This window comes from Copadichromis virginalis, linkage group LG17, assembly GCF_057382275.1.
Source record: "Copadichromis virginalis isolate Kocher_CV1m ecotype Utaka linkage group LG17, C_Virginalis_male_GT1.1, whole genome shotgun sequence".
NCBI classification, from domain to species: Eukaryota; Metazoa; Chordata; class Actinopteri; order Cichliformes; family Cichlidae; genus Copadichromis; species Copadichromis virginalis.
In genome coordinates, this window is record NC_140634.1 from 15464153 (window position 1) to 15491404 (window position 27252).

The 27252-nt window shown below is 40.6% G+C and overlaps 1 protein-coding gene across 2 annotated transcripts in view; it reads right to left on the bottom strand.

The window, feature by feature from the left end:
* pde4dip (phosphodiesterase 4D interacting protein) overlaps positions 1–26889 on the bottom strand; it is an 88067-nt gene extending 61178 nt beyond the window's left edge. For both annotated transcript variants that reach the window (XM_085437310.1, XM_085437309.1), the window contains exons 1-3: positions 26541–26889; positions 17663–17706; positions 16293–16360 (exon numbers count right to left, since the gene is read on the bottom strand). In XM_085437310.1, coding sequence (XP_085293436.1) covers positions 16293–16360; positions 17663–17706; positions 26541–26566 — 138 coding nt within the window. In that variant the 5' untranslated portion in view covers positions 26567–26889. The remainder of the gene's footprint in view (positions 1–16292; positions 16361–17662; positions 17707–26540) is intronic.
* Between the last annotated feature and the right edge of the window lie 363 nt (positions 26890–27252).

A 27252-nucleotide genomic window follows, 5' to 3' on the forward strand; every position in this document is an offset into this window, starting at 1 on the left:
AACGCTAACAGTGATAAACCAGGATGAAATCAAAGATTAATAATAACACAAAACACTGGGTCACCAACCCAGAACCGTGACACAGAGGGACTCCAGGAATACAATATAAACTGAAATCAAGAACAGAACTAGAAGAGAACTAAATTCTTTGAATAGCAAGGAAGCACTAAAAGAAAACAAACTGTGTGCACTGGGTCCTAAAACCAGGGATTCAAATATGTGAGTGATGGCAGTTGCTAAGAAGTTGTTTACTACTCCTCAACTGGCTGGTGAGTGATTGCTGGATTTTGCTTGTGGATGCAAAAGAGGGGTATACAGCACCAAAAACCTAATGGTTGCTTTGATTGCTAGCAGATTACCACGGTTGCCTTTAGTTTGTATAGAAGGCTCTGACAGCAAACCCTTGATAAATAACCACAGAACAGTAACAACACTTGAAAAAGTGTCAAATGGAAATGAAGACCATGAAGACAGTTTGCTTTTAAAGTAAAAGTTACCTGACCAGTGAAACCAGTGAAACCAACACGTTTGATCTCACAGCTCTCAGTGAGTACACACTAATAACTGTTTCCCTTTGTAAGAAGCTGAGAGTAAACATACACTGTTAATTTCAGTGAAACAAAAAATTCAAGTACTTTCTTACATGGTAAAGACTGTACACAATGAAGTTCATGTCTCGAGCCAATGCCATTATAGGTACATTACAGTTTAAATTTGCACAAAGTTAATGTATAAAGAATGTCTGTAAGAAGCAGCATGTCATGTCGAAACTACATATATTACTGCCAATTAGCTGCTGGAGGCTTTTTGTGAGCAATTGAACTTTTGAGCTTTAATCCAACAGAACCTCTGAATACACACAGACACACACAAGTACAGTTACGTACAGGACTTCATTAACAGTGTGACCAGTGGATGACGAGATGGCTCTTTAGTAAATGTACAGACGCATGTGTAGATGTTTTCAAGCACCGCACAGCAGTTCAATCACACATGAATGCACTGGTGTATAGCTGCACGTACTATGTAGACTGGATGCGTGCCCTCTTTTTTGTTGTCTGTGGATGAAAATCAAAGGGACAGGAAGTGTAGCTAGAGGGCCTCACTGCACTGGACCATCAGTTGGCAGGATGAGAAGTGACTGTATAATCAGACAAAGGAGGGGAGGGAGAGTGGGAGGGGGAGCTGGAAAGAGGAATGCATCATATAATGAGGGAAAGACGAAAGGGAGGGTCAAGCAACAAAAAGATACAAAAATAAATAAATAAAAGCGATGCAGAAATGAATCAGTGCAGAAGTCACAACAAGCTTATTTCTGAATTTTAGCCAACTAAAACTTACTAGCCTTCACTGGGTTATGTAGCTGTGGTGTACTGTGTTTGTCTCACACACAAACACGCATGCGCAAAAGCACATGGAAAGCTGTAACCTGGATTCAGTCATTGAGACTGTCATGTTTGTGAAAACATTTATCGACAATGATAGATTCCCAAGTCTCTTAGGCCCCAACCTTAACCATCACCACATAGTGCCAAACCAGCCTAAATCTAAAGGCAATTATAGACAAGTGTTGCGTGTATACATTTTCATATCTGAACTTGTCGTGTGACATATACAAGCACACATCAAACACATGGCATTTTTACAGAAATTTATTGTTAAAAAATGCACAAGAAAGGGGGATTCGGGCTTTATCCTATTCTCATGAGAAGGTAGCAGAAGGAAGAATTTCATGGGGTGATTTAGGAACTGAAGCTCTATCACAACTGCTTTCATACATATTTCAGGTTGTCACTGGGGCAGTTTGACCTCTTGCTGGCAGAGTTGGGACAACGTCTGAGTAGGCAGAGAAATAATTTCATAGAACCAGTTGACCTAAAGCAGTTTCTAGCTGTGGCATTTTCAGTAACAGTGCACGTTTTGAGCTATGAACGCACACACTAGCCTGAGTAGTCAGATCTGTTTATTTGTATCCAAAAAAATCTGAAAAATCAAGCTTGATTAAATAAAATAAATGCCACATTTTTTTCCCAGTTGCTTGTGTAAAGGCCTTAACTTTAAATATAAACCCATAAAGTCCTGAACAAATTGCTAACAAATTTACGAATTCATCTAATAGTCTAAAACTTGATGAGTTGTATTTTCATGTCTCTATTGTCATGAATTTCTTTTATTTTCTGTTCTTAAGTTGACAAACATTTGAACAGCATAGAAATGCAGAAAATTGCTATGTAGTTGATCTTATTATTACAATGTTATTACCAATGTATTAACAAATTTAATTTTTATATGGTATTGTGCAATTTGATTAATTACCTTTAATAATGCTTTTTTCTAAAACTGTAATTATGCACAGTACTCGGATATGTGTTTAGTGTTTGCAATAAATCTTTAAGCTAATGGTAAAAAGTAACTAAAGCCTTCTAGATTAAATGAAAATGCATCTTCTCAGTAAGCTTTAGATAGCTACACTTTGTCACTGGTTTTATTTCCCACGTTGCATAACCAACAACAGCTGAACATAATTGAGAGTATCTATGTTTGTGTTGTGTGTAAAGCTCTGGCTGACAGCTACCACAGTGTCAGTCAGTCTGTCTGTGTGAAGAATCCAAACATATAATCATTCTGAGGACAGAGGGGACTTCAAGACAACTCAACACTTTGTGGCTTTGAGCTATGTGAAGACTTTAAATGTTTCAGATATCAGGGTTCAAAACTGTTTTGGTTGAATTTTCATGGCAGCATGCACCGCCTGCTAGTCTTCACACCTCTTTTTTTAAGTTTAAATGAAATACAGTACTTCACTTAATTGCCAAATAATATTTTTTTTCCTCTTTGGGCTTACTATTTTTGATACCAGGTTTCTGCCGTGTTAAATGAATATAAAACTGCACACATGGGAAAACACCGTGGCACTGCCAGTGAATTATATGTTCCCCCAGTGCCTGGCTGCATGATCCAATGTTGCGGCTGTACTTCATTAGCTATCTCCTCTTTACCTTTCTCTGACAAATTCAATAAATGCTCATCTGGTTCCAATTAGGCTCTCGTTAGCAATAACTGGCCTGGTATTTACTAACAGCATTACTCAACACTAGCTGGCTTGGCTTGGCTATACTAATCTGAGACAGGCCACATAGCTTTCTGGGCTTGTTAGTAACTTGCCAATCAACTCTGCCCTTCAGAAACATGTTATCTCTAAAAAGCCTCCACATGAATATCCCCTAGTATTTATAGTCAGCAGTTATTTTATGTTTAGTCCCAAGAAAATGCTAGTTTAGCTTACCAGCAGTTATACATTTATCTAATGCTGATACATTTCTATTTACATTTTCTCTATGCAATGAGGTACCTTGGAAGTACCATATAGTTTTAACGAGGCACTACCAAAAGACAAATCAAATAGCATCCAACGTAGATATAAAATACAAACTGGGAAAAGGTGTGGGTCTTTAAATTCAAAGATCCTCTGCAAGTGCAGACCACTGCTCACTGTTTTTCAAAGTTCAATAAAGAATGCAATTGTTTTATGTAAAAATCCATTAATAAAGTATAGTATATGTGGTACTGGAAAATATTGTTATGAACTACTTAAAGACATGTTCAGTAGAGGATTCATGTGCAGGTTAACGTGTTTTTCAGAGGCTGTCTTGGAGTTGTGAGGTATTTGTATGGCACTCAGATTCATCCACTGTGGGTCACAGCTTCTTTTTCAAATGGAGAATTTGATGGTCTAATTCTAATGTTTCACCGGCAAGAGAAAATATTTTCACAGGGTGGAAAGGGTACTGTTACTTGGAATTCCAATCTAGGAAAAAGAAAAAAGAAAAGGGTAGCTTTGAAAACATGTACACTGTATACACAGCAAACATATTTTAATAGATGTTCCGTATTTAAATATGAAAACTGAGCAGATGTACTAATGACTGTTTTCAGTGACAAATTTATTCATATTTTGTGCTCCAGCAATTATTTGTGGCCGCCAAGTTGCAACCACCAGAGTTAAAAACCAAGGACAAAAAGGGCAGTTCGTTTGAGTTTAGCTCAAAGAGAAAGTCAAATCCAAAAGACTCCCATGTTAAAATTCCCAACTTTGAAGAATTAAAAGAATTTAGCTTCTCAATTTGTAAAAACTAATTCATGTGGAATGAACTGCAACTTTAGCTGACTGCTGTCAGGAGTTTTTGGGTCTGTTTCTGTTATTTCTGTTATTGGTGTTGTTTGGAGCACTTGTCTGTTAAACAATTAGGCCTGCTGTGTCATACAGACTATTCAAGAAGTCTGTTCTTCAGTTTTGTTGACTGAAGTTTTGTCTGTTATTAATTAATATTCATTAGCAGATACCTGTGCACCCCTGCAGGTTATGAAAAATTCTTGTTGGTCACTTCTGGCTCCAGGACACATGACAATATAAATACATATGACCAAATTAATTAATTACTGCTTGTTTATGGTAGTGAAACAACAGTATAGTTCACTGATGTTTTTTTGAATGGGTTTTTTCACAACAGTGGAGCTCTTTGGCCCAGAGGGATGGGATGTGTAAGGTTCTTGATATTCACACTTGTTAGGAGGAAACAATCATTGTATTCATCCTGTAAAGGACAAAGGGTTTTCCAAAACCTAATCAGGTTTTAAAACATGTTGAAATAGTCAGGAGCATGATGAAGAGAAGCTGCTGAGTAGTACTTAAGCACATAAATACTATTGAGAATGTCAGTGACAGACAATATAAGAGCAAATGGAAGAGTGTTAAAGAGAAACAGACAGATAAAGCAGTGTGGGACTAATGTAGACAAGTAGAAAATTTCAAATAGAAAAGCGAGCAACTGATGAAAGTCAGGAGTTTCTTTAGCTGCTCCTGGTCTTCCTTTCCCCCCCTCTGCTAGTAATTATTCCATTTCAAGGCTCCCTCAATCATAGATAAGTCAAAGGGTTTACCAAAAAGCACCTGTCCCCAAAGCACAGAAGAAAAACTCAGTTTCAACACTCCATTCTAATGTGCTGATTCCAGGAACCTTACATTGGAAATAAATGATGACACATGGGTGCTTCGATCAGTTCCAACTGAGGATTTTTTTTTCTTTTCAAACATACATTTTTCCTCCCTTTTCTCTGGCAGCTGGATAAGTTTTCTCTGGTATGTGAGGGGGGAGGGAGGAAAAAGAAGGTTGTCTGTACTGAGGTCTGTTCGGCACATGTTCCTCTTTCACAACCTTTTATAAGTTATCCCAACTGAGGAAAAGAAAGAGATTTAACAGTGGGAAAGAAGAAGAACAACAGACAAAGTCAGAGTCTGCAGAATGTGTCTGAGGAAAAAAGAGAAAGATGGGTGGAGCAGAGGAGATGACGAGACAGCTTTGATTACTGGTTATTACCAGCCTGCAGAGAGACTCTATTAAACAATAACAAATGGAGACCATCAGTCAGTCCATCAGTAATAGGCTACAACAAGAAGTCTGCTGATGGGAAACACACATACTAATAGTAAACGCAGGCAGACTTAAAAGATATAAAAGCAACTTCATAAAAATCGAAATTAAATTTCCACTCCTAGGTGTTTTTGAAAGAAAAGTGTCACATTTGCCAACTCTTTGGCAGTTTAAAGGAAAAAAGCCTGTTTGTCTAACGTGTCTGTATTGCCCGAGTTTACGGTAGAGAGCAGTGACGCACTGACACTTTTGCACCTTTTGGGTGTTTTGGCATCCAAATTTTTTATCACTGCAATTTTTTCCTAAAGCTTTCTGAAATTAAAGTTTACCTAATGTGCATCGCATTTATTAGTTATGTTGTCTATGTGTTATACAGAAGCATCAGTAGAAGCAGCTCTACTGTGAGTCCATCCCAAATCACTAAATTCCTCACTCTGCACTAATGGTGCAGGGCAACAAAAGTGATGAGTATTGAAGAACACAGCTCATGGCCATATATGAGGGTAGAAATGTTGACTGGCTGGTAAATTAACAACTTTAATTTCATGTTCAGCTATCTTTTCACCTATAACACTGATACAGCATCTACATAACTGTGGAGACAGCACCAATCCTTCTGTCATCTCCCACACCATTCTCCACTTACTCATAAACAAGATCCCAGGACATGTCAGCTTTTCTACTTGGGGCAGAAAGTCGTGACTTGAAGTAGACACTCCACCCTTTTCCTTGGTTTCAGATTGGGAGGACTAATTCTTATTCCCACCCAATGAACTGCTCTGGCGCAAGCTACGACCAGATGAAACTAACAAAACCAAATCATCCACGAAAAGCAAAGACAAGATCCTGAGGCTACTAAAGCGCGAAGTGGCAAAAGGTTTCCTTTAACTTCTGTCTCTAAAAAGATTATCAGTATCAGTGAAAAAGGAAGCTCTGGCAGAGTCCAGCACCCACTGGAACTATGTCTGATTTATTAATGGCAATATGGACGATGGTTGTGTAGGGATCGAATAGCCCATAAAAATTGGCCAAAAACCTTATACTCCCAAAGCAACCCCGATGAACAAATTTCATCTCCCAAGATGACAAAGATCCCACAAACCCTTGAATATCCAGTATTCCAAGATCAAGAAAAAAAAAGATTCTTCCTCCTGAATCTGGGGTTTGACCAATGGATGTACTCTCTTCATTCGTACCCTAGCACAGAAATTTCTGTTGTTTAACTACCTCATTGATTTCTCCCACTCATGGGTGAGTAGTTCCCTCTTTCCCAAACTCTGCCTCTGTCACCAAAGTGGGGCTGAGGAGATCCTTGAAATATTCTTTCCATTGCCTGACTGTATCTTCCACTGAGGTCAGGAGCAGCCCATCCCCACTGTACACTGTGTGAGTATCACTTTCCATTCCTGAGTCGCCAAAACTGATCATTGATCTGTGACCTAAGGTGTCTGGATAACATGCACTTATGAACACCATTATGCTTGAGCATGACACTTATTATGGAGAAACAGTGGTACAGGGAAGGCCAAGAAAAGCAACCCTCAAGTCTACAAAGGAAAACCCCAACATGCAGAGAATCAACCAAGTATATCCACCCCTGTCCACTGACTCTCACAAAATTTCAAATCAATTCAGATCAGTTCAGTTTTATTTATATAGCTCCAAATCACAACAACAGTTGCCTCAAAGGACTTTATATTGTAAGGTAAAGACCCCACAATGATACAGAGAAAACCCCAACAATCACATGACCCCCTATGAGCAAGCACATTGGCGACAGTGGGAGCGGCAGCCATCTGCTGCAACCAGTTGGAGGTGAGGGGAGGAAGACAAGACAAAGACATGCTGTGGAAGAGAGCCAGAGATTAATAATAACTAATAATTAAATGCCAAAAGGTGTATAAACACATAATGAGTAAAAAAAAAAGGTGACTGAAGAAGTAACATGGTAATCCCCCAGCAACCTAGATCTATCGCAGCGTAACTAAGAAAGGACTCTGGGTCACTTGATCCAACCCTAACTATATACTTTATCAAAAAGGAAAAAGAGGAGAAATATGCTCTCTCTTTCTAGTCCTTGTCAGTAATCTTGTTGCAGCATTTTCAAAAAATAAAAAAATGGAGGTCTTTAAGGCATTCCTGCAGTTTAACTAATTGGTGTGTGTTTAATTGGTAGATAAAATCAGGTATCATCTGCATAGCAGTGAAATGTATGCCTTCTGATGATTCTGCCTAAGGGAAGCATATATAATGTAAACAGAATTGGTCTTACATAATGCTGTGGAGCTCCATAATTAACCTTAGTGTGTAAAGAGGACTCTTCATCTACATGAACAAACTGGAGTCTATTAGACAGATACGATTCAAACCATTGCAGCGCAGTACATTTAATACCTGGGGCATGGTCTAATCGCTGTAATACAGTTGTTATGGTCAACAGTATTGAACGCTGCACTGAGGTCAAGCAGGAAAAGCACAGAGATGAGTCCACTGTCAGAGGCCATCAGAAGATCATTTATATCCTGTGCTGTGATGAGCTTTTAAACCTGACTGAAACTCTTCAAATGACTCATTCCTCTGCAGATGATCAGTTAGCTGTTTTACAACTACTCTTTCAAGACAAACAAAGGGGAACCTAATATTTGAAGAGAGTCCAGCCCTTCTCCAGGAGACTGGTTTCAGAGCCTGAGCCATGCATCAACATGAGCATAAGAATATCTAGCTGGTATCTCTTAACCCTAGGCACTAGCTCAGGCTCCTACCCCACCAGACAGGAGATGTTTCATGTCCAAAGAGCTAGTTTAAATAGCCAGCAATCAGACTGTCACGACGTCTGCCCTCAACTGCTACCCAATACACACTGCACCTGACACCTAGACCGCCTTCTTCAGCCTGTCGATCAACAAATAACATAATTGATCAATGGATGTTGTTTACCAGATGGCAGTTTTTAAAAACATAAAATATTTATTTTTTACATTTAAATATGTAATATTCATACACTGCTCAAAAAAAATTAAAGGAACATTTTGAAAACACTTCAAATTTGAATGCTGGATTTCTATAAATGACTGGATAATATGTTAAGAGCAAAAGGATACCATATCATTTGTTGGAAATAAAAATGATCAACCTACAGAGAGCTGAATTCAAAGACACCCAAAAATCAAAGTACAAAAATGATGTGGCAGGCTAGTTCAGTTTGGAGAAATTTAATTGCAGCAACTCAAAATGGTACACTGTAGTCTGTATGGCCCCCACGTGCTTGTATGCATGCCTGACAACGTCAGCGCATGCTCCTAATGAGACAATAAATGGTGTCCTGGGGGATCTTGTCCCTGATCAGGACCAGTGAGGTCCTTGCAGTTAATATTTCTAGCAGTCTTTGTTGTTATAATGAAATCATAGTCAATAAAATTTTGAATGTGTTAGATTTTTTTTTTTTTTTTTTTTTTTTTTAGCTCCACAACAGTTTACATGTTTGTTGCCATTTCCTGAACAAGCTGTCATGAATTATGGTCTTGTAAACCAGCTATTTTCCTCAGGTGCTGATTTTTAGGATTTGTGGAGGGTACTCAGACTGTGGTTTCTCTGCCTCTCTGACCCCAGAATGAAAGACTGGCTATACTATTAGAGTAATTGCAAGATTTGGCCTTGCACTAAGTTTTTTTCTTTTTTGTGCCATTTTGTTTGTAACTGTTTCCATATGATTGGTTGGGCTCATGGGAGGACAGATGATGAAATATAACACACAAATCCCATCTAAATAACAGAAAAACACACAATAGAGCTTTCTGTATATCAAATGCACACATTAATATATACAAGCGTGCGCGCACACACACACACACACACACACACAGACAGAGTTGGGGTTGTGATCAACTGAGTTGTTTAAAAATGATTTGCTGACATGTTAGAACTCCAAAGTAAAATGTTTTAATGCTTTCAAGGAACGACATAAAATACCAAACTGTCAGAAATAAAACATTAAAAAGTTGTGATTATCAAGGGTGAGTCAGTGTGGTTATGTTATTGGTGGAAGGGGCTGGAAGCAGATTTCTGTGCATTTTTACTGAACAATTATCATCCATGACCAATGCTGTGATCAACTCAATATGTCTTCTTTGACCCAGCGGAGAAGATCACAAATTGCACAAGCCTGGGACCAATTAACAAGTTATAGGCGTGCATGGACTACCAGCATACTTTTCAAAGTCGATTTGTCTCTCTGTCCAGCTGGTGGCGCTAGTGCATCTCACTGAAGCCTGTCCAGATTTCCACTGACTAAACATGCTACTCTTTCCTATGGCCCACAGGCAATACAAGGTCCTGGTCTTCTGTGCGTGAACACCAATGCATATACCAAATATTTCAAAGCAAATAACAAATCAAAAGAGAAATTGTGTTCTTCCACCTCATTGTTCAAACAGAACAGACTGAGAACATTTCTGTTTGTCAGTGTAAGGCAGCTAATTCAAGTTTGAGTAGATCTGCTGATTTACTCAAAGCTGAGCTCCTTTTTATTGATCTGCTGCATGTCTGAGTACTGCTGCCGTGAAAACTGACTCCTCTGCTGTCAGCATGTCTTAACACTCATTAGCTCAATCACCGGATACCCTGCAAAAAATATGATCAGTACCTACCATCCTTGAAATGCATAGAGTCAAGCAGCAGAATTTCTTAGCAGTTTATCACAGAGGGAACAGGCAAGCAGAGCTGGCCCAGGAGCGCTGGCAATATGTAGAACAAAACACACAGCTGTTCACAAGAACAATCAACTGATTAGGAGGCTGTATCATTTCATATTTTTAACTTTGAGGGTGCAGACAAACAACAATAGTGTCAATACAATAGTGAGAGATTTGAGAAAATCAGTTTTGGAGCTCTGTATCACAGTTCAATATCAATGAACTAATACAGATTTGGATGGCATTTCCTGAAATACAGACAACACTCTGACATTTATTTATTTACTTTTACAAAAACTGCAGAATGTCCATTTCCTGTTATGAAGGACAATGCTCTGTAAACTTTACTTTGATTTTTAATTTTTTGACAGAATAACTAGTTTATGTCTCAGTGTCTCTTGTGTCTAAATAGAAGTCATGTCCTAATTCTTGCAAATGAAAGCAAAAAACTTAAATATCTCTGAAAGCATTTAGATTTAATGGATCATTTATTGGAATAATATGAATTTTAAAAATCTAACACCACTACCACTTTAAAAATGCTAAATTGTAGCTGATGTTTATACAGCGCTCACCCCAAACAATTGAATAGTTTATGTTTTATCATACTTTCTATTTATGGAGCGAGACGGAGCATCAATTAAAGATTCAATGTCTTAAGTAAAGTGTAGTTTCTAAACTGATTTCCATGTCATGTGAAATCAGTATTTTATTCCTTATAACCCAGTCAGAATTCTGGCCCCCACAGGTTTCAGTTTCAGTTTTTTATTTGTCATATGCAAGTTAGCACAGGGTCAACATTGCAATGAAATGTGTTTGTCGAGCAGCAGTCACTCAGCAGCATGTGTGTTGGCTGTGTGCTCATATGGCACAATCATTCAATCAATCAATCAATCAATCAATCAATCACTCCCAGATACTATTGATCTCAACTCATTGTGTGTACTGTATAAAGCACACCTATACCATGAGTCATTAAGCTGAGATGTAAGCTAAACAATAGGAATTAGGTCCAACCCATCAATATATATGTCCTACTGGATTTTGGATACAAAATTGGAATAATAAGCTGGCCACAGGAGGTGACAGATGCCACTCGCGTCAAGACATGAAAACTCCTTACAAAGCATGGAGGTCACTAACCATTGGTCCAGCACCCTGAGGCTCTATGAGCAACAGAAAGAAGGAGGGGGAGGAGGAGTGAGTGTCAGAGCCACAATACAGGATGAAACATGGAGCATCCGCAAATACCTCAGGAAGATGGGCCCCTGAGATGAACCGTTCCAATAGTGCCTCAGACAAATGAAGATAGATGGGGATGAGGAAGAGGAACTATAATGAAAGACCAAGCCTCTGCATGGCATGTACCATCAACAGATCGAGTGGATCAGAGCACAGAGGCTCTGATGATAGCAGCACAAGGAGAGACCTGAAGCACCAGATCCACAGAGGCAGCAGTTTACCAAGACTGACAGGACCCAAGGTGGCGTGTGTGCAAAGATGCCCCTGAGACTAACCAACACATAGTAGCAGGACGCAAGACGCAAGGTTGAACCATATACACTGAGACAGGTAACGACCTCGCCAGTGAAGCCAGCAACCTTGCCAGTGCAGCCAGTGACCTCAAAAAGCAGAAAAGCACAAGAAGCAAAGTGAAGATAAAAGACTCAAGAGATGAAGGCAATTACCAGAAATGTTGCATTTAAATCACACACAGACCCGGGTCAACTGCAGGATCGGCTGTCTTTTTTTTTTTGTCTCTGTACAATATTGAATGCGATCTATTACTGCCACTCTGGTAATGGTAATCCATCTCTGACAGACCTTTCATAGCATATGTGGCTTTTTGGAAGTGAACACTGAGACTGAGGGCAAAATAACAGATTAACAACCCTAATTTGTCCTGAGGTTTTAATGGCCAAAATTATATGCAATCTTCCCCCTGTCTTCTATCAATCTCAGCGTCACCGTGGTCGGTTTGAATTCACATTTATAGTCAGCCATGTGCTTTCAATTTCTTCTGTGGACTAATAAAGGCCATTTGAGAAAGGGGCATTTTGATTGGGTGATTTCTCTTTTTTCTCTTTAAAAACCTCTGGACTGCAGAGTGTGAATGTTTGACAGTTACAAATGCTGCTCTGGCAGGTTCACATTTCTTTCAACCAGCCAGCGAGAGGACTGATTCTTTAAGCTGACGCAAATGTGAAGAGAAGACAAACTGTACACACACACACACATACAATCACACGCAAACACAAAACCTGGATTCAATAATCCAGACTGCTCTATTAAGATGAGAGGCCGAACATACATAACCACTGTCAGAAAAACTCAATGTAAAACTATGGAGGAAATGAAAGTTCAACAAAGTTTAATGTGATCCATCAGAATATGGAAATATTTCAGACAAGAACCCAACTGTACTGTCTCTGCGCCATATTGAAAATTCGTTGTTTCCATTTCTTATAGTTTGAGAGCCTGAACTGTAAATACTTCTGCCTGACGAAATTCTGATAAATCGTTTTCTTAGTCTTACACTGTGACTTTTACAGTTTTGTGCCAGGTTTCTGAGATTTACCACATCTGAAAATATCCAGTACAATGAAACCTCCGCGTGGTATTGTATTGTTTGCACATCCATACTAGACTAGTGGAAGAGTGGAACGTCAACATTTTTTGTAAAAGACATTCCCACTGTTAAAAAAAAGGTATAGAAATAACAGACAAAACGTTTGTTTCACAATTTATCAATCAGAACTACATTCAGAATGAATGCATCCCAAAGTATTGCAGAGTCCTCACAAAGTGTGGGACAATTTTCACAATTTTAAAGATTTGCACACAAATAGGAATATCTCTGCAAAGCCAGATTTCATTATCAGTTCCAGTGAAAGAGAATAACGCCCCAAATATGGCAAAATCCAAAGTCTGTAGTCTATATAGCAGGGGTAGGCGACTCCAGTTGTTTTGAAAGGCCAAGACAGATTCCAAACCACTGCTTTGTAAAGACATTTTTTATAAACGTGTGCAAAACAAGGCACTTCAAAAGTTTTCACTGTTTACTCTAGTTTGAGTAAAGTTAAGCAATACATTATTAATGGCAGTACCTGAAATCTTTAGGTACTGGCATTATATAATATATGCGATATATAAAACTAGTCTGGTACTTTACATGGCAGCAGTTTAAGGAAATAAACATATGTATAAAATCTGTTTTCTGGCTCACTATAAAAATGACCAATCAAAATGTCTGTGTTAAAATTAACAAAATCAAATCAAAAATAAAGCAACCTGAAAGGCAATTCTACCATCTTCAGTTACTTTTTACCATAATCATATTATCATATTTAATCTGCTAAATCTGTTTTCAAACTACTGTGTTTGTCTTCGACTTTTCCACTATGCAATCCTCTCGCCCCCTTTTTAGTGACCACAATTGTTCGTTTAGAGTAGCAGAAATGTTACTGACTAAATTTTGGAATTATTTTAGATGAAAATATAAAAAAGAAAAGTAAACATCAATTAGTGCTCGCCAGGTTCAAATTTAGATGATTGTGTAAAAAATGTAAAAAAGAAAGGAAAAAAACAACAACTCTGTGCTCCTTGGAAGGATTTTTGCAGGTCTGCAACACATTGGCTCTAATTCCAATGGAAAGCACTAGTAGTATCATCCCACTTTTCTCATCTTTGCAAACAAAACCAGTAGTAAGTTGACTCCTAGTCTGCTCTATATGCAGTACTATGTGTGTACAAATAACCCGACTCATCCTTTCATCCCTTCGTGGGACCGTCAGAGTGAAACTTCAAAGCTACCCACACACTGTAATGTGGCCTCCAACCAACCAGCCCAGCCTCTTCCTGTAGCTTCAGAGAAAACACAGTGTATATGAAATGCACAATATGACAGTTACCATGGAGCGGTGACGTTCTTCTTCTTGAAATCTGAGACATAATTGAGGTTTTTCTGCTCTCTACTCTGTACCTGTTATTCAGACATAATTATGGTATTCTGAGCTGCCATAAATGCTATTAGGACTAATCTCATTAGCAGTGTATTGCTCAAGGACTTTTTTGATATTTCGAAATCCTGAACCATAAATCGAGCAAACAGCAGTGATAAAGAGACAACCCACTTCCACTAAGTCACATATTATTTATCTGAAAATGTTGGATTTCTCTTTGTACTTCAGTTTGCTTAGAAGTAGAAAAATATAAACTTAGTAATCAGACAACAATTAAACATGAATAATCACAATTACCTCATTACACTACAATGCTCTGCATTACACTGCCCTTCCATTCATTTTAACCATTCCTACAGAACAGCATTTTTTTCTTATTTTTAAAAAGGAGACAATCTGGTACAGTTTTAACACAATAATTAGGCCTGATCGGTAATCTGGTGTCCCTGAACAGAGCCAAACAAAGAAAGCAGCAACACTGGAAGTAGCATGATTCTCCCATAGCCAGCCAGTTGTCTGTCAGGCCCTAATTTGATTCACTGAACTAGACTGCTCTACCCTATCTGTGGTACTCATATGGAATCATTTAATAAATATTAGGATTTACTGTGAAGGATAAAGCATAGAAGGAGACGGTGGTTCCGTTTTGGTAAAAAATCTAGGATTTAATTGCAGGTATCTGTGTGTGTTCTTTGCACACATACAGGTTATGGAAGTAGTTTTGCAATCATTAGTTGACAAACTTAAGATTCCACCCACTCATCTCTTTTGGGTCAAAAACCTGATGTCACTGTCACACAGTTGTGATTAAAAAAAATCAGTAGCATAAAATATAAAATGAGGTGTGAAACAAATCTTTTAAAATATTAACTGTTTATTTGTTACCGCCTGTTTATACATTCAGAAATAACCTTTTAGAGAAACAAAAATTAATCAGGCAGTTTGTCCTGTGAAAAAATATGGATTCGATCTTCTCTGGCTGTAGTTTCAACTTTCATACCGTGCTTCACTTCAGGCCAAACTCACCACCGTTCAACATTATTACAACCAGCAAGCCCAGCCTGTTTTTCATCTATACTTCTGTCCTTCAATAAATGGGGTAATTGCAGCAAGCACCTACAGAGTTATATCACACCCATAATGCTAGTGGCAGAGTTCCCAGAATTCATTACTGTGGGGTAGAAACAGACCTAGAGGAGCACCATGCCCCCCATTTCATTGGTGTTTCATACAGACTGTTTGATTTCCAACCTCTAAAAATATTTTGCATATGCAAGCTTTTAAAATGCATTAATCTCTCTATTTTTATATGTGAGTCTGTATTTGTGTTAACCATCTGATCATGGAAGTGGACAGCAAGGCCGAAACGTTTGACATTGCTGTTAAATATATCAAATGAAAATGAGCTAGAACACACGAAGTGTTGGTGGCATCAGCTGCAGTAAGTAATGTGAGCAGAGAATGCTTCACATTATAAAATAATGATTTCATTGCAGTGGCGTTTTGTCAGGCAATTTCTAAAATGTATAGAAACTAAATGTAGAAAAAACAGTGGCTGTATCATTCAAAAAGCACCCTCGTCACGTTCAAAGAATCACCAGCAGGGATACGTTTGATACCTTTTAATATCACAGTTTTAAAAATGTGCTGACACTTATTGTTGTTTTTGTTTTTTGGACCTTACCGTAGGCAGTGAATACACAGTCTGCAGTTTTTCAGTTTCAGTTCAAATATACCCCAACACAAGAATCACATACTCCAAACAAATGACACCTCGTGCACTAATGAGGCACACCAGCAAACCTGACAGAAATAGTGGTCGACTGAGTAAGAGATCCACAAATTAGAAATAGTTTTACAGTCTGTCTAAAAGTGGCAAGACTGTGGAAAACCAGCTTTAGCAAAGGGAACTCTCTAAGTCATGAGGACTTTCGGTTGCCACATCAACTTCCTCAACGCACCTAAATAGTAATTAACAGTGGGCAGAGGCAAGCCTGGGCCTGTCTGACACACAGTAGATGACTAACACTAGTGTAGTCTCATCAAGTTCACAACTCAACAGCTATTTTCTTGCAACACTAGGAGATATTTGTTGTTTCTATCAGCTTGTTTCTGTCTACACCAAACTGTGACATATCTGGCCTCGGTCAGTATCAAAGGAATGCTCTGCTTTCTGCACAGGTTTGTAGCTGAGCCGATATCCTTACCTGTTCAAACTCTCTGAGGCTGTGCATCTGTACTGGGGGTCCTTTGTCTGTTTCGTCACCTGAGAAATCTGCACAGGTAGAAGAAGAAACATGTACACATCAACCCATTACTCGCAGAGGAGCTATTCTGCTGCAGGAATTTAATACCCTTAGGGTTTTCTATGTTTATAGCTTCATAACACAGAACAAGTCTGCTGTATACAGTGTGTTTAATAGTAAAAAACAAAAAGCATTTGATCTGCGAAATGCTGTTTAAATCTCCTCATGAATGCTTCCTATTTACAGTAAATTTGCTCTAGTTTCTGAGAATCATCAGTGCAACAGCAACGGGTGAAATTTAAACACTTCAGGGTTTTCTGAGCAACGTCTCTGAGACTGTGTGATCAACCATCACCTCGTTATAAACCCATTAAACCTAGATACAAATGGGCTGTGTGTGTCCTTATACACACACTCATAGAATTGATATAGTATATTGTGGTCCAATTTAAATATTTCCAGAGGTCTAAAACATCACGAAGCCATGCTTATCCCCTATAACAGGCCAGGAGTTTTCCAAGAAAACTCCATCCAATACTTAGAATTCGATTTGTATAATAGTTTGAATTTTATTCCTTTAAAAGCAGGGGCAATTATCTGCAGGAGAAAGGGGGTGGTGGTAGTGAAGGGCAAGATCCCAAGGGGTGTAATCACGTTAGTTTTGGCAGAGTTTATATTTCTAACGATTCTTTAAAATTGCAGCACATTAAATATGATTAAAAAGCTGTTGTGTAAGAAGTTAGAAGGTACCCTGGATCAAGTGCTGAGATGTTAGCTGCTGCAGTGCCTGCAGCAAGCCAGGCTACGAAACACTACAGAACACCGATATGAATGACATAATAGTAGAAGTATGCAAGCACACATTTTGTTTGATTGGACTTCTCAGAACCATCATTAACATAATACATTACTTTTGTCCAAATCCTCATCACATTTAAATCACACTTTAATACTGTGAATTTTGACAAATAATTTCATGTCATTGTCCTGGTCTTTGACCCAGGACTATGATGAAGCTAGAAGCCAGAGAACAGTGATGCCTGAGGTAATCAGAGCATTCAGGGCAGTAACCACCAAACTGGGTGAATGGATCCAGCAGATCCCAGAAATCACTTTGGAGATCTGTCCTAGGAAGAGCAAAGATACTTCACAGGCCATCAAGCTGCCAAGGTAGGGGTATTCTTAAGTTATAGGACCCAAGTTTGAATGATAAAGGCAGCTTACTTACAAAGAAATGAACATTGTTTAATTTTTAGAAGCAGGAGAAAATGCACATTTAAAAAATAAGACAAGCACCACTTTGCATTTGTAATACATTAGGAGACACTTACCCATCATGCTTTTCGGCCTGGCCCGTTTATCTGCACCACAGTGCCTGAAAACAGAGACAGCTATCAGTAAAGTCCCTGAACATTTTCCCATGTGTCTTCACCATAATGATCCTTATCTTTGCACTAAACTTGTTTTCTGCTGGAGTCCTGTCTGCATGATGTATGAGTGAAAATGTAGTAAGTCGTACAAAGCAGTAGGAATGAGCAGAGCTGCTTCACACTGCCATGTCAGAGAAGCTGACACTCACATGCTGCTGGTGGAAAATGAGTCAGCAAATGCTTCAAGTCACACAGCCATCAGTCACCAATGGGGAAACAGTAAACAAAGACAGCATGGAATAATCCAAGAACTCCTTCCACCAACTGGCCGTGAAACTCTAACTTCTTAGAGACTTCCTCATTTTTGGGACCTAATGTTAACTAACCTGTGCACCCCTGCTAATATACATGAATTACAAGCCGCCATATATAGGAGAATACTCTGATTGGGTGAGGTTGGTTAAGTCATTTACACTCCTGAGACATATCCTGTAACCAGTGTTGGGGAGTAACGGAATACATGTACCGCTGTTATGTATTTAAAATACAAAATATGAGTAAATGTATTCCGTTACGGTTACCATTTAAAAGGTGGTATTTATAATACAGTTACTTTGTTGAAATAAAGGGATTACACGGCAGTCTTTTCCTGTTTCATATGTTAGGCTGTCCCCTCTCTATTTTTGGTAATTCCGTGCCGGTGGAAACCCAAACAAAACACACATTAAGAGGCTCTAATGCCTGTGTCTCAACCTTGCGGCCTGCATAATGACGTGACAACAGATTTTTTCAAATTATTGTTCAAAAAATTATTTAATATAAAGGCAATAGGCAGAGTGTTACAGGTATAGCCCTAAAGAATGTAGCCTTCTGGGAAGTGTAGCCCAGTTGTAAGTAAGCTATTAAGACTCGACTGTACACTGTGTTCGTGTTTTCCTCCAAAACAATAAGTTCCGTTGGAGCAGATTTTCAACGCCTCTCTCTGTCTCTCACTAGCGAAGTTGACCCAGACAACAAAGTAAAGCTAGATTACAGCTACAAGCCCGACACGGAACCTGACGTATTAGCCAGAGGTCCCTTTACTACGGTTTGGAGCCGCTGACCTGTTCTATATACGCATTCGCTGCCAAAAGTGCAGCTTTACCTAATGTCCACCTACTGTTACTCATTTAGATTAAGATTTAAACAGCTAGTTGGTGTTGGTATGGCAAGTAACCTTCAGTAATAGTAATAAATCACACAGCAATAGTACATTCATGTAGTTGTAAAAAGCATGAGAATGTATTAAGTAATCCAAAGTATTCAGAATACATTACTCTCATTGAGTAACGTAACAGAATACTTTACAAAATACACCTATCAACAACTCCGTGCAGTGATTGCTAGATAGCTAACTTTTTTGCTAACATTACATTGCCAAATTACTTCACCAGCTAATATGATCTTTTAGAATAACTGATATGATGATGATATTTATTCATCAGTAAATCATTTATTAGCCAAACGCAAAGACTGAATTCATGTGAATTATTGGTTGGCAAGCTAGCCAATTTTGCAGCCTGGGACACTGAGAATCAGAATCAGAATACTCTATTGATCCCTGGGGGAAATTATTTTTTGTTACAGTGCTCCATTATAAACCAACATAAACCAACATTAACAAGACAGACAATACGCTAACTAAGAATAGTACTATATATATATATATAAAATAAAAAAAACACCCAGCACGCCCCTGCGGGCGGTTTGTCCTTCAAGCTCGGGTCCTCTACCAGAGGCCTGGGAGCTTGAGGGTCCTGCGCAGTATCTTAGCTGTTCCCAGGACTGCGCTCTTCTGGACAGAGATCTCCGATGTTATTCCCGGGATCTGCTGGAGCCACTCGCCTAGCTTGGGAGTCACCGCACCTAGTGCTCCGATTACCACGGGGACCACCGTTACCTTCACCCTCCACATCCTCTCCAGCTCTTCTCTGAGCCCTTGGTATTTCTCCAGCTTCTCGTGTTCCTTCTTCCTGATGTTGCTGTCATTCGGAACCGCTACATCGATCACTACGGCCGTCTTCTTCTGTTTGTCTACCACCACTATGTCCGGTTGGTTAGCCGCCACCATTTTGTCCGTCTGTATCTGGAAGTCCCACAGGATCTTAGCTCGGTCATTCTCCACCACCCTTGGGGGCATCTCCCATTTTGACCTCGGGACTTCCAGGTTATACTCGGCACAGATGTTCCTGTACACTATGCCGGCCACTTGGTTATGGCGTTCCATGTATGCCTTGCCTGCTAGCATCTTGCACCCTGCTGTTATGTGCTGGATTGTCTCTGGGGCATCTTTACACAGCCTGCACCTGGGGTCTTGCCTGGTGTGATAGACCCCAGCCTCTATGGATCTTGTACTCAGAGCTTGTTCTTGTGCTGCCATGATTAGTGCCTCTGTGCTGTCTTTCAGTCCAGCTTTGTCCAGCCACTGGTAGGATTTCTGGATATCAGCCACCTCCTCTATCTGCCGGTGGTACATACCGTGCAGGGGCCTGTCCTTCCATGATGGTTCCTCGTCTCCCTCCTCTTTCTTGGGTTTCTGCTGCCTGAGGTATTCACTGAGCACTCGGTCAGTTGGGGCCATCTTCCCAATGTATTCTTGGATGTTCGTTGTCTCATCCTGGACTGTGGTGCTGACACTCACCAGTTCCCGGCCCCCTTCCTTCCGCTTAGCGTACAGCCTCAGGGTGCTGGACTTGGGGTGAAACCCTCCATGCATGGTAAGGAGCTTTCTTGTCTTTATGTCAGTGGCTTCTATCTCCTCCTTTGGCCAGCCTATTACCCCAGCAGGGTACCTGATTACGGGCAGGGCGTACGTGTTGATGGCCCGGATCTTGTTCTTACCATTCAGCTGACTCCTCAGGACTTGCCTGACCCTCTGCAGGTACTTGGTGGTTGCAGCCTTTCTAGCGGCCTCTTCATGGTTCCCATTTGCCTGCGGGATCCCCAGGTACTTGTAACTGTCCTCTATGTCTGCAATGTTGCCTTCTGGTAGTTCAATCCCCTCAGTTCTGACTACCTTCCCTCTCTTTGTTACCATCCGACTACACTTCTCCAGTCCGAACGACATTCCAATGTCATTGCTGTATAGCCTGGTAGTGTGGGTCAGTGAATCGATGTCTCGTTCACTCTTGGCATACAGCTTGATGTCATCCATGTACAGGAGGTGGCTGACAACTGCTCCGTTCCGTAGTCGGTATCCGTAGCCAGTCTTGTTAATGATCTCACTGAGGGGGTTCAGGCCTATGCAGAACAGCAGTGGGGACAGAGCATCTCCTTGGTAGATCCCGCACTTGATGGTGACTTGTGCTATGGGCTTGGAGTTGGCCTCTAGTGTTGTACGCCACATCCCCATTGAGTTCCTGATGAAGGCTCTTAGGGTCCCATTGATCTTGTACAATTCTAGGCATTCCAGTATCCAGCTGTGGGGCATTGCGTCATAGGCCTTCTTGTAATCAATCCAGGCAGTGCACAGGTTGGTCAGTCTGGTCTTGCAGTCTCGGCTGACTGTTCTGTCTACCAGTAGCTGGTGTTTTGCGCCTCTGGTATTCTTGCCAATTCCTTTCTGTGTCCCACTCATGTATTGACCCATGTGCCTGTTCATCTTAGCCGATATGATGCCTGACAGGAGCTTCCATGTAGTACAAGGACCTTCTTGGGGTCCTTGGGGATCAGGACCGTCCGGCCTTCAGTTAGCCATTCCGGGTGTCTCTCGTTAACTAGCAGCTGGTTCATTTGTGCTGCCAGACGCTCGTGGAGTGCAGTCAGCTTCTTTAGCCAGTAGGCGTGAACCATGTCGGGCCCTGGTGCTGTCCAACTCTTCATACTGGAGACCCTTTCTTGGATATCTGCCACTGTGATGGTTACTGGACCCTGTTCAGGGAGGTCGCTGTGGTCTGCCCTCAGATCCACTAGCCACTGAGCATTGCCGTTATGGGTTGCGTCCTTCTCCCATATGCTCTTCCAGTATAGCTCCATCTCCAGCCTTGGTGGTGCTGTTCTCTTATTATTGTTCCCTTGCCACTGAGAGTACACCTTTGCTGGTTCTGTGGAGAACAGCTGGTTTATTCTCCTGCCTTCTATCTCTCTGGTGTACCTCCTCAAGCGGCTGGCCAAGGCTGTGAGTCTTTGCTTGGCAGTTTCCAAGGCCTCAGGTACAGACAGCTTGCTGTATTTCTTAGGCACCTTCTTTGTCGCACCTTTCTGCAACTCCGTTAGTTGGCTAACCTCCCTCCGTGCTACTTTGATCTTGCCCTCTAGCCTCCTTCTCCATGGAGGGTACTGCCCCTTGTGGCTGTTCAACTTGTAGCCAAGCATCTCACTGATCACTGCTGCCGTATTGTAGATCAGCTTGTTAGTGTCGGTAATCGTGGTTGTAGGTATTGTCCGTAGTGCTGCATTAACATCATCTAGCAGACCTTCTGAGGGTACTTCACGTAATCTTGGTAACCGGCTACGGGGGATCCAGGTTTCAAGCTTGGCCATTATCCTATTTTTCAGGTCAGTTCCTCTCGCACTCAACGATCCTTCTCCTATCGCACTTGGGGCTATGTACCCAATCTTGGGTGGGGGTGATGATATCTCCCCCCTGACCTGGCGTCCTGACTCCTCCTTGCCGTAGCATTTGTGTTGTACCTCGTCAATCTCTAGCTGTGAGAGCAGTCCCTTCTTTCGAATGTTGGAACACTGAGCTACTAGTTGTTTCGCCGTCATTGTGGATGTTGGGTATCGAAGAATCCATAGGTCCGTCATCCTATTCATGTAGCCCCTTCCGCCGGGGTTACTTGCGTAGTAGCATTCCAACAACGCCCTGTTTTCGTCTCTTGCCCACCGATGCCTTCTTGTTCCAGTAGCCCACTTTTCGTCAGGGTGCCCTGGTTCCTCAACACCTGACCCGGACCTTGTTGATCCGGGCGACGTCCGAGCCGGCATGCCTTCATATTTATCTGTCTCGCTCATGTCTGCGGTAGGCTCGCTTAGCATAAGGGGTCTAGCCTTAGGACCCTTACTGGATACAGACGCCCCAGGCAGGAATCGAACTTGCGATCCTGGGTTTTTGATGCATTCATGGTTAAGATATAACCATAATTTATATAAGTTGTGTCCAAGGTACTTCAGCATCTAGCTAGCACCACAGAAGTGGAGTGAACGAAATCCAACTTTTTTGAAATGCCGAGTAATTTCAAATTCATCATTTTAAAAGGCTCAATATATGATGTATGACACACACACTGTTTCTGTGCAATTTGGCACATAATTTGATATCTATGGGTGAAGTGGCTGTATTTCCAAGGGAAGAAAAAATGTTAATGCGTGATCATTTTACTCTCTGCGATGGAGAGTAAAATAAGAAAGAGGAGACATGAGAGGAAGATTAGAGATTCTGTTGTAAGGTAAAGACTGCTTAAGAAGTGGGGTCGCTGTAGCTCAGGAGGTAGAGCAGAGCATCTACTAATCAGAAGGTTGCTTAATGCATCCAAGTGTGAATGTTTGTGAATATTAGGGAGACAAAGCATAGAAAAGGTGCTTGTGTGATTGAGTGAATGGGGCATGATGTTTAATGTGCTTTGAGTGCTCAGGTAGAGTATTAGGATTATGTGTAATTGCATTGGCTGCATTTTTAGATAAATAGTTGTATATAACTTTAATGTTTACAAAATTTGTGCATAAGTTTTCAAAATTTACAATTTATATTTGCATTTCAAGTTATGAAAATAATTTACTAAACATGTCTGTGGTTTTTACAGTAAAAAATATATAACTACTACTAGGATTTTATGTTTTTTGTGTGATTTTATATGAAACGTATACCTACTGCATTTGAATCATTTTAACCATATGTAACACCGGAATATGTGTTGCGTTTTTTTTTTTTTTTTAAGGCTTTGATTTGGCCACCCCATTTGATTTCCATGACACCCTAAGAAAATTTCTCTAGATCCCTGATCAACCAAGGTTTAGGGTGAACCCATGAGGCCTTGCCTGACCCTATCATGTAACTTACTGAGATCAAATGACACAAGATGTTATTGGGCGTTAAGGTGTCTGGAAAGGGATCTCAAACCTGGATTATAGATGGCAGACAGTTGGTGTCACAAGCCACCATCTCTGTTCAAATACTGTCGTTCACAGTGGACATAGATGGCCTCTTTCACTCCTCTATCAAACCATCTGTCTCCTCTGTCCAAAATGTGAACATCTGCATCCTCGTAACAGTGACCTTTAACCTTTAGATGCAGATATAGTCTCGTCTTGTCAAGGTGGCTCTTCTATGTTGTGCTATGCATTTATGAAGTGGCTGTTTGGTTTGTCCAATGTAGAGGTCTGAGCACTCTTCTCTGCACTGTGCAGCATACACAATGTTGTTTAGTTTGTGTTTGGGATTTTTGTTTTTGGGATGAACCAGTTTTTGTCTGAGGGTGCGGCTGGGTCTGAAGTATACTGGGATCTCGTGTTTGGAGAAGACTCTCCTGAGTTTCTCTGATAAACCTGCTACAAAAGGGGATGACAGTATAGTTCCATTTGTCCTTCTGATTCTCTCCAGTTGGTGTCTGACCTTCTTTTCTGTGCATCTTTGGTGATTTTATGAAAGCCCAATTAGAATAACTACATGTTTTAAGAGCTTTCTTTACATGTGTGTTCCTTCTTTTTCCCTTCTGGCATAGAGGGAATGTTTTCTGCCCGGTGTTACAGGGTCCTGATTTCTCCAGGTTTGTGTTCCAGAGGATGGTGGGTGTCAAAGAGTAGGCACTGGTCTGTGTGTGTGGTCTTGTGGCAATGCTAAGGTTTCCATTTTCCTCAATGTGGCAGACTGTTATCCTTTGTGTCTTCCCTATTGAACTTTAAATTTCTGTCTAATGAGTTGATGTGAGCACTGAAGGATTCAACTTCTTGGGTTTTAGTTTTGATCCAGGTGCCATCCATGTATCTGTACCCATGGCTTGGTGCTGTCCTTTTAAAAGAGACAAGAGCTTTTCTTTCCACTTCCTCCATGTAAAGGTTGGCTACAATAGGTGACACTCGGGAGCCCATGGCACATCCATGTTTTTGTCTGTAGAAACCCTTGTTGTATTTAAAATATGTGGTGGTAAGGCCGAGATCTAACAGTGTACAAATTTGTTTGGGGGTGAAGCTGGTTCAGTTTTCCAAGGAGCTGTCTTCTTGTAGTCGTTTTCTGAGAGTCTCCACTGCCTCATTTGTAGGTATGCAAGTGAAGGGTAAAACCACATCAAAGGACACTATGGTTTCATCTGGATCCAGTGCAAGTTTCTGGTCCTTGTTGTTGAAGTCAGTGGAGTTGATGTGATGGGGTTGTTCCCCACAAGGGGCACAAGGATGGTGGCAAGGTGTTTGGAAATGTTGTAGGTAGTTGAGTTTATACTGCTAACACTGGGTCTGAGTGGGAGTCCTTCTTCATGGATCCTTGGAAGTCCGTAAATACAGGGTATAGCATCCCCTTGGTATAGACGACGGTATGTATGTAGGGCGGTCAATGACTTTATCCTTTTCAAGTTCTTGCAGGCAACTGTTGACTTTTGTAGTCGCTTGTGGGGTCTCATTTTAATGCTTCATAGGTACTGTTGTCACTAAGGAGTGCAGGAATTTTTGTGTGATAATCCGTTGGGTTTAGAACAAAAGTGCACCTCCCCTTGTCGGCTGGTAATATGGTGATGTTTTGTTTTTGCTCAGTGATGCAACGGCCTTCTTTTCTTGTATTGTGAGGTTAGACGAAGGGACTTTAGCACTGGAGAGGGTGGATGAAACCTTCATCTTTTGCTCTGCTTCTGTTTGTGTTCATTTATTAATCCATATGGCAGTTTCCGTGGTTAGCAACAGATACATTTTAAGAAAGAGACAAAGCACTCAATTCTGAATTGTAATTTCTGAGCAAATTCTCAATAGAAAGATAGTGGTGGAAGTGTAACTACCAAGGGAGAAGGTTTTACAATCGTATTTGTTTGTAAAGTCAGCAATCTTTTAGGCAGTTTGCATTTGATTTGACTAAATAGTTTGTACATGAAGTTTTCATGTTTCGTTGACCTTTGAAAAGAAAGGTAATAATGCTTCAAAATAATTGCATATTTAAGTTTTCAATAAGTAACAGAAGTTTGTTCTTGAGGATGTCATCAATTTCAATTTAACGTGAATCTGAATCTAAAGTGGTATTAAGCTTTTTAACAACAGGTGCCAAATTTCAGCTTTAAGGTGGCCAAGGGTTGGATAGTGGCAAATGTAACAAAGGCTTCTAAATTGTAATATAATGTAGTTGCTCCCTGGCTGCCCTGAACTTAGCGTCCCCCTTGTCAAATTCCACTTTAACCCCAGACAATAACATGTAGAATATTTCCATTTGCTGGACCGCAGCAGCCACCAAATTGTGACGTTTTCAGTCATCTCATCAGTTTTAAGAATAAGTTCCAACTGGATGACACAATATTTTACACTGTTAGTGTAATTGCATGAATTACTTTTAGTATGAGAAATAAAACATGACTAATGTTTTGTCACATGCCTGAAGGGGTTAAAATAACAACAGTGGACACAGATAATGCAGCTGTTTACGTTGAAATGACTGCAGCTGGCTGAGCTAATTTCCGTGTAATACTGACACAACAGCTCTCTTTTCTCCTGAAAGGTAAATGAGACTCTGCTTTCAGAACAAAATCTTTTCTCTACATGTTACATTTATAAAAGCGCACTCACACATGCCTATACAGAACAAAGAAATACAACACACTCACACTTCACAAACCATGCACATTCATCAAACTGACTCATCATAAGCACTGTTGCAAAGGCTTACCTTCCTCTATAAAGAAATCCACTCATTTTTCAGCTGTATCATTAAAAAACAGCACAAAAGCTCAGTACATAGTATGTCCTCATCTGTCAGGTGAATAGTCCTTGGCCTCAGCCTTCAGAGACCCGAAGATATCCGATTACCTCCTAGCTGCCATTAGAGTTTCAGTAAACACTCAAACCCAGGCATATTACAAGCTGCAAATAGCAAAGTTGCAGAGAATCTTCAGAGTCAAAGCAGAGTGACCACAGTCAGGCTCTTCGGCCACGAGGCTCCCAGAGGAGCGAGCCAAGCACCCAGGCAGTCATTTGACGTGGCAGCGAGAGTCACAGAGAGACGTGGTAAACAGCACCGTGGAGCAAAGGTACACAGAGGCTGCTTGCTTCACCATGAAAGAGTGATCTGTCTCAGCATGCTCCACAACAGCCGCTTCACCAGGTATGTGTGCGTGTGTGTGTCAGTGGGTGTATAAACCACACCAACGTTTTCCAGCCATTTCTAATAAAATACTCACTGTCTATTGACTATTTGCCTCTGGTACTTTTTAAAGGCAGGTGGAGCACAAGGAGGATACCTGTGTGTTTGATAGTGTGCATGTGTGTTTATGCACACCTCCTTCTCCCTGTAGGTGTGTCTAACGTGTTGCAACAGGTAAAAGGCGGCATTTAGACACTAATTTCCTCCAACACAAAACACTGAACTGCTTTACATTTTT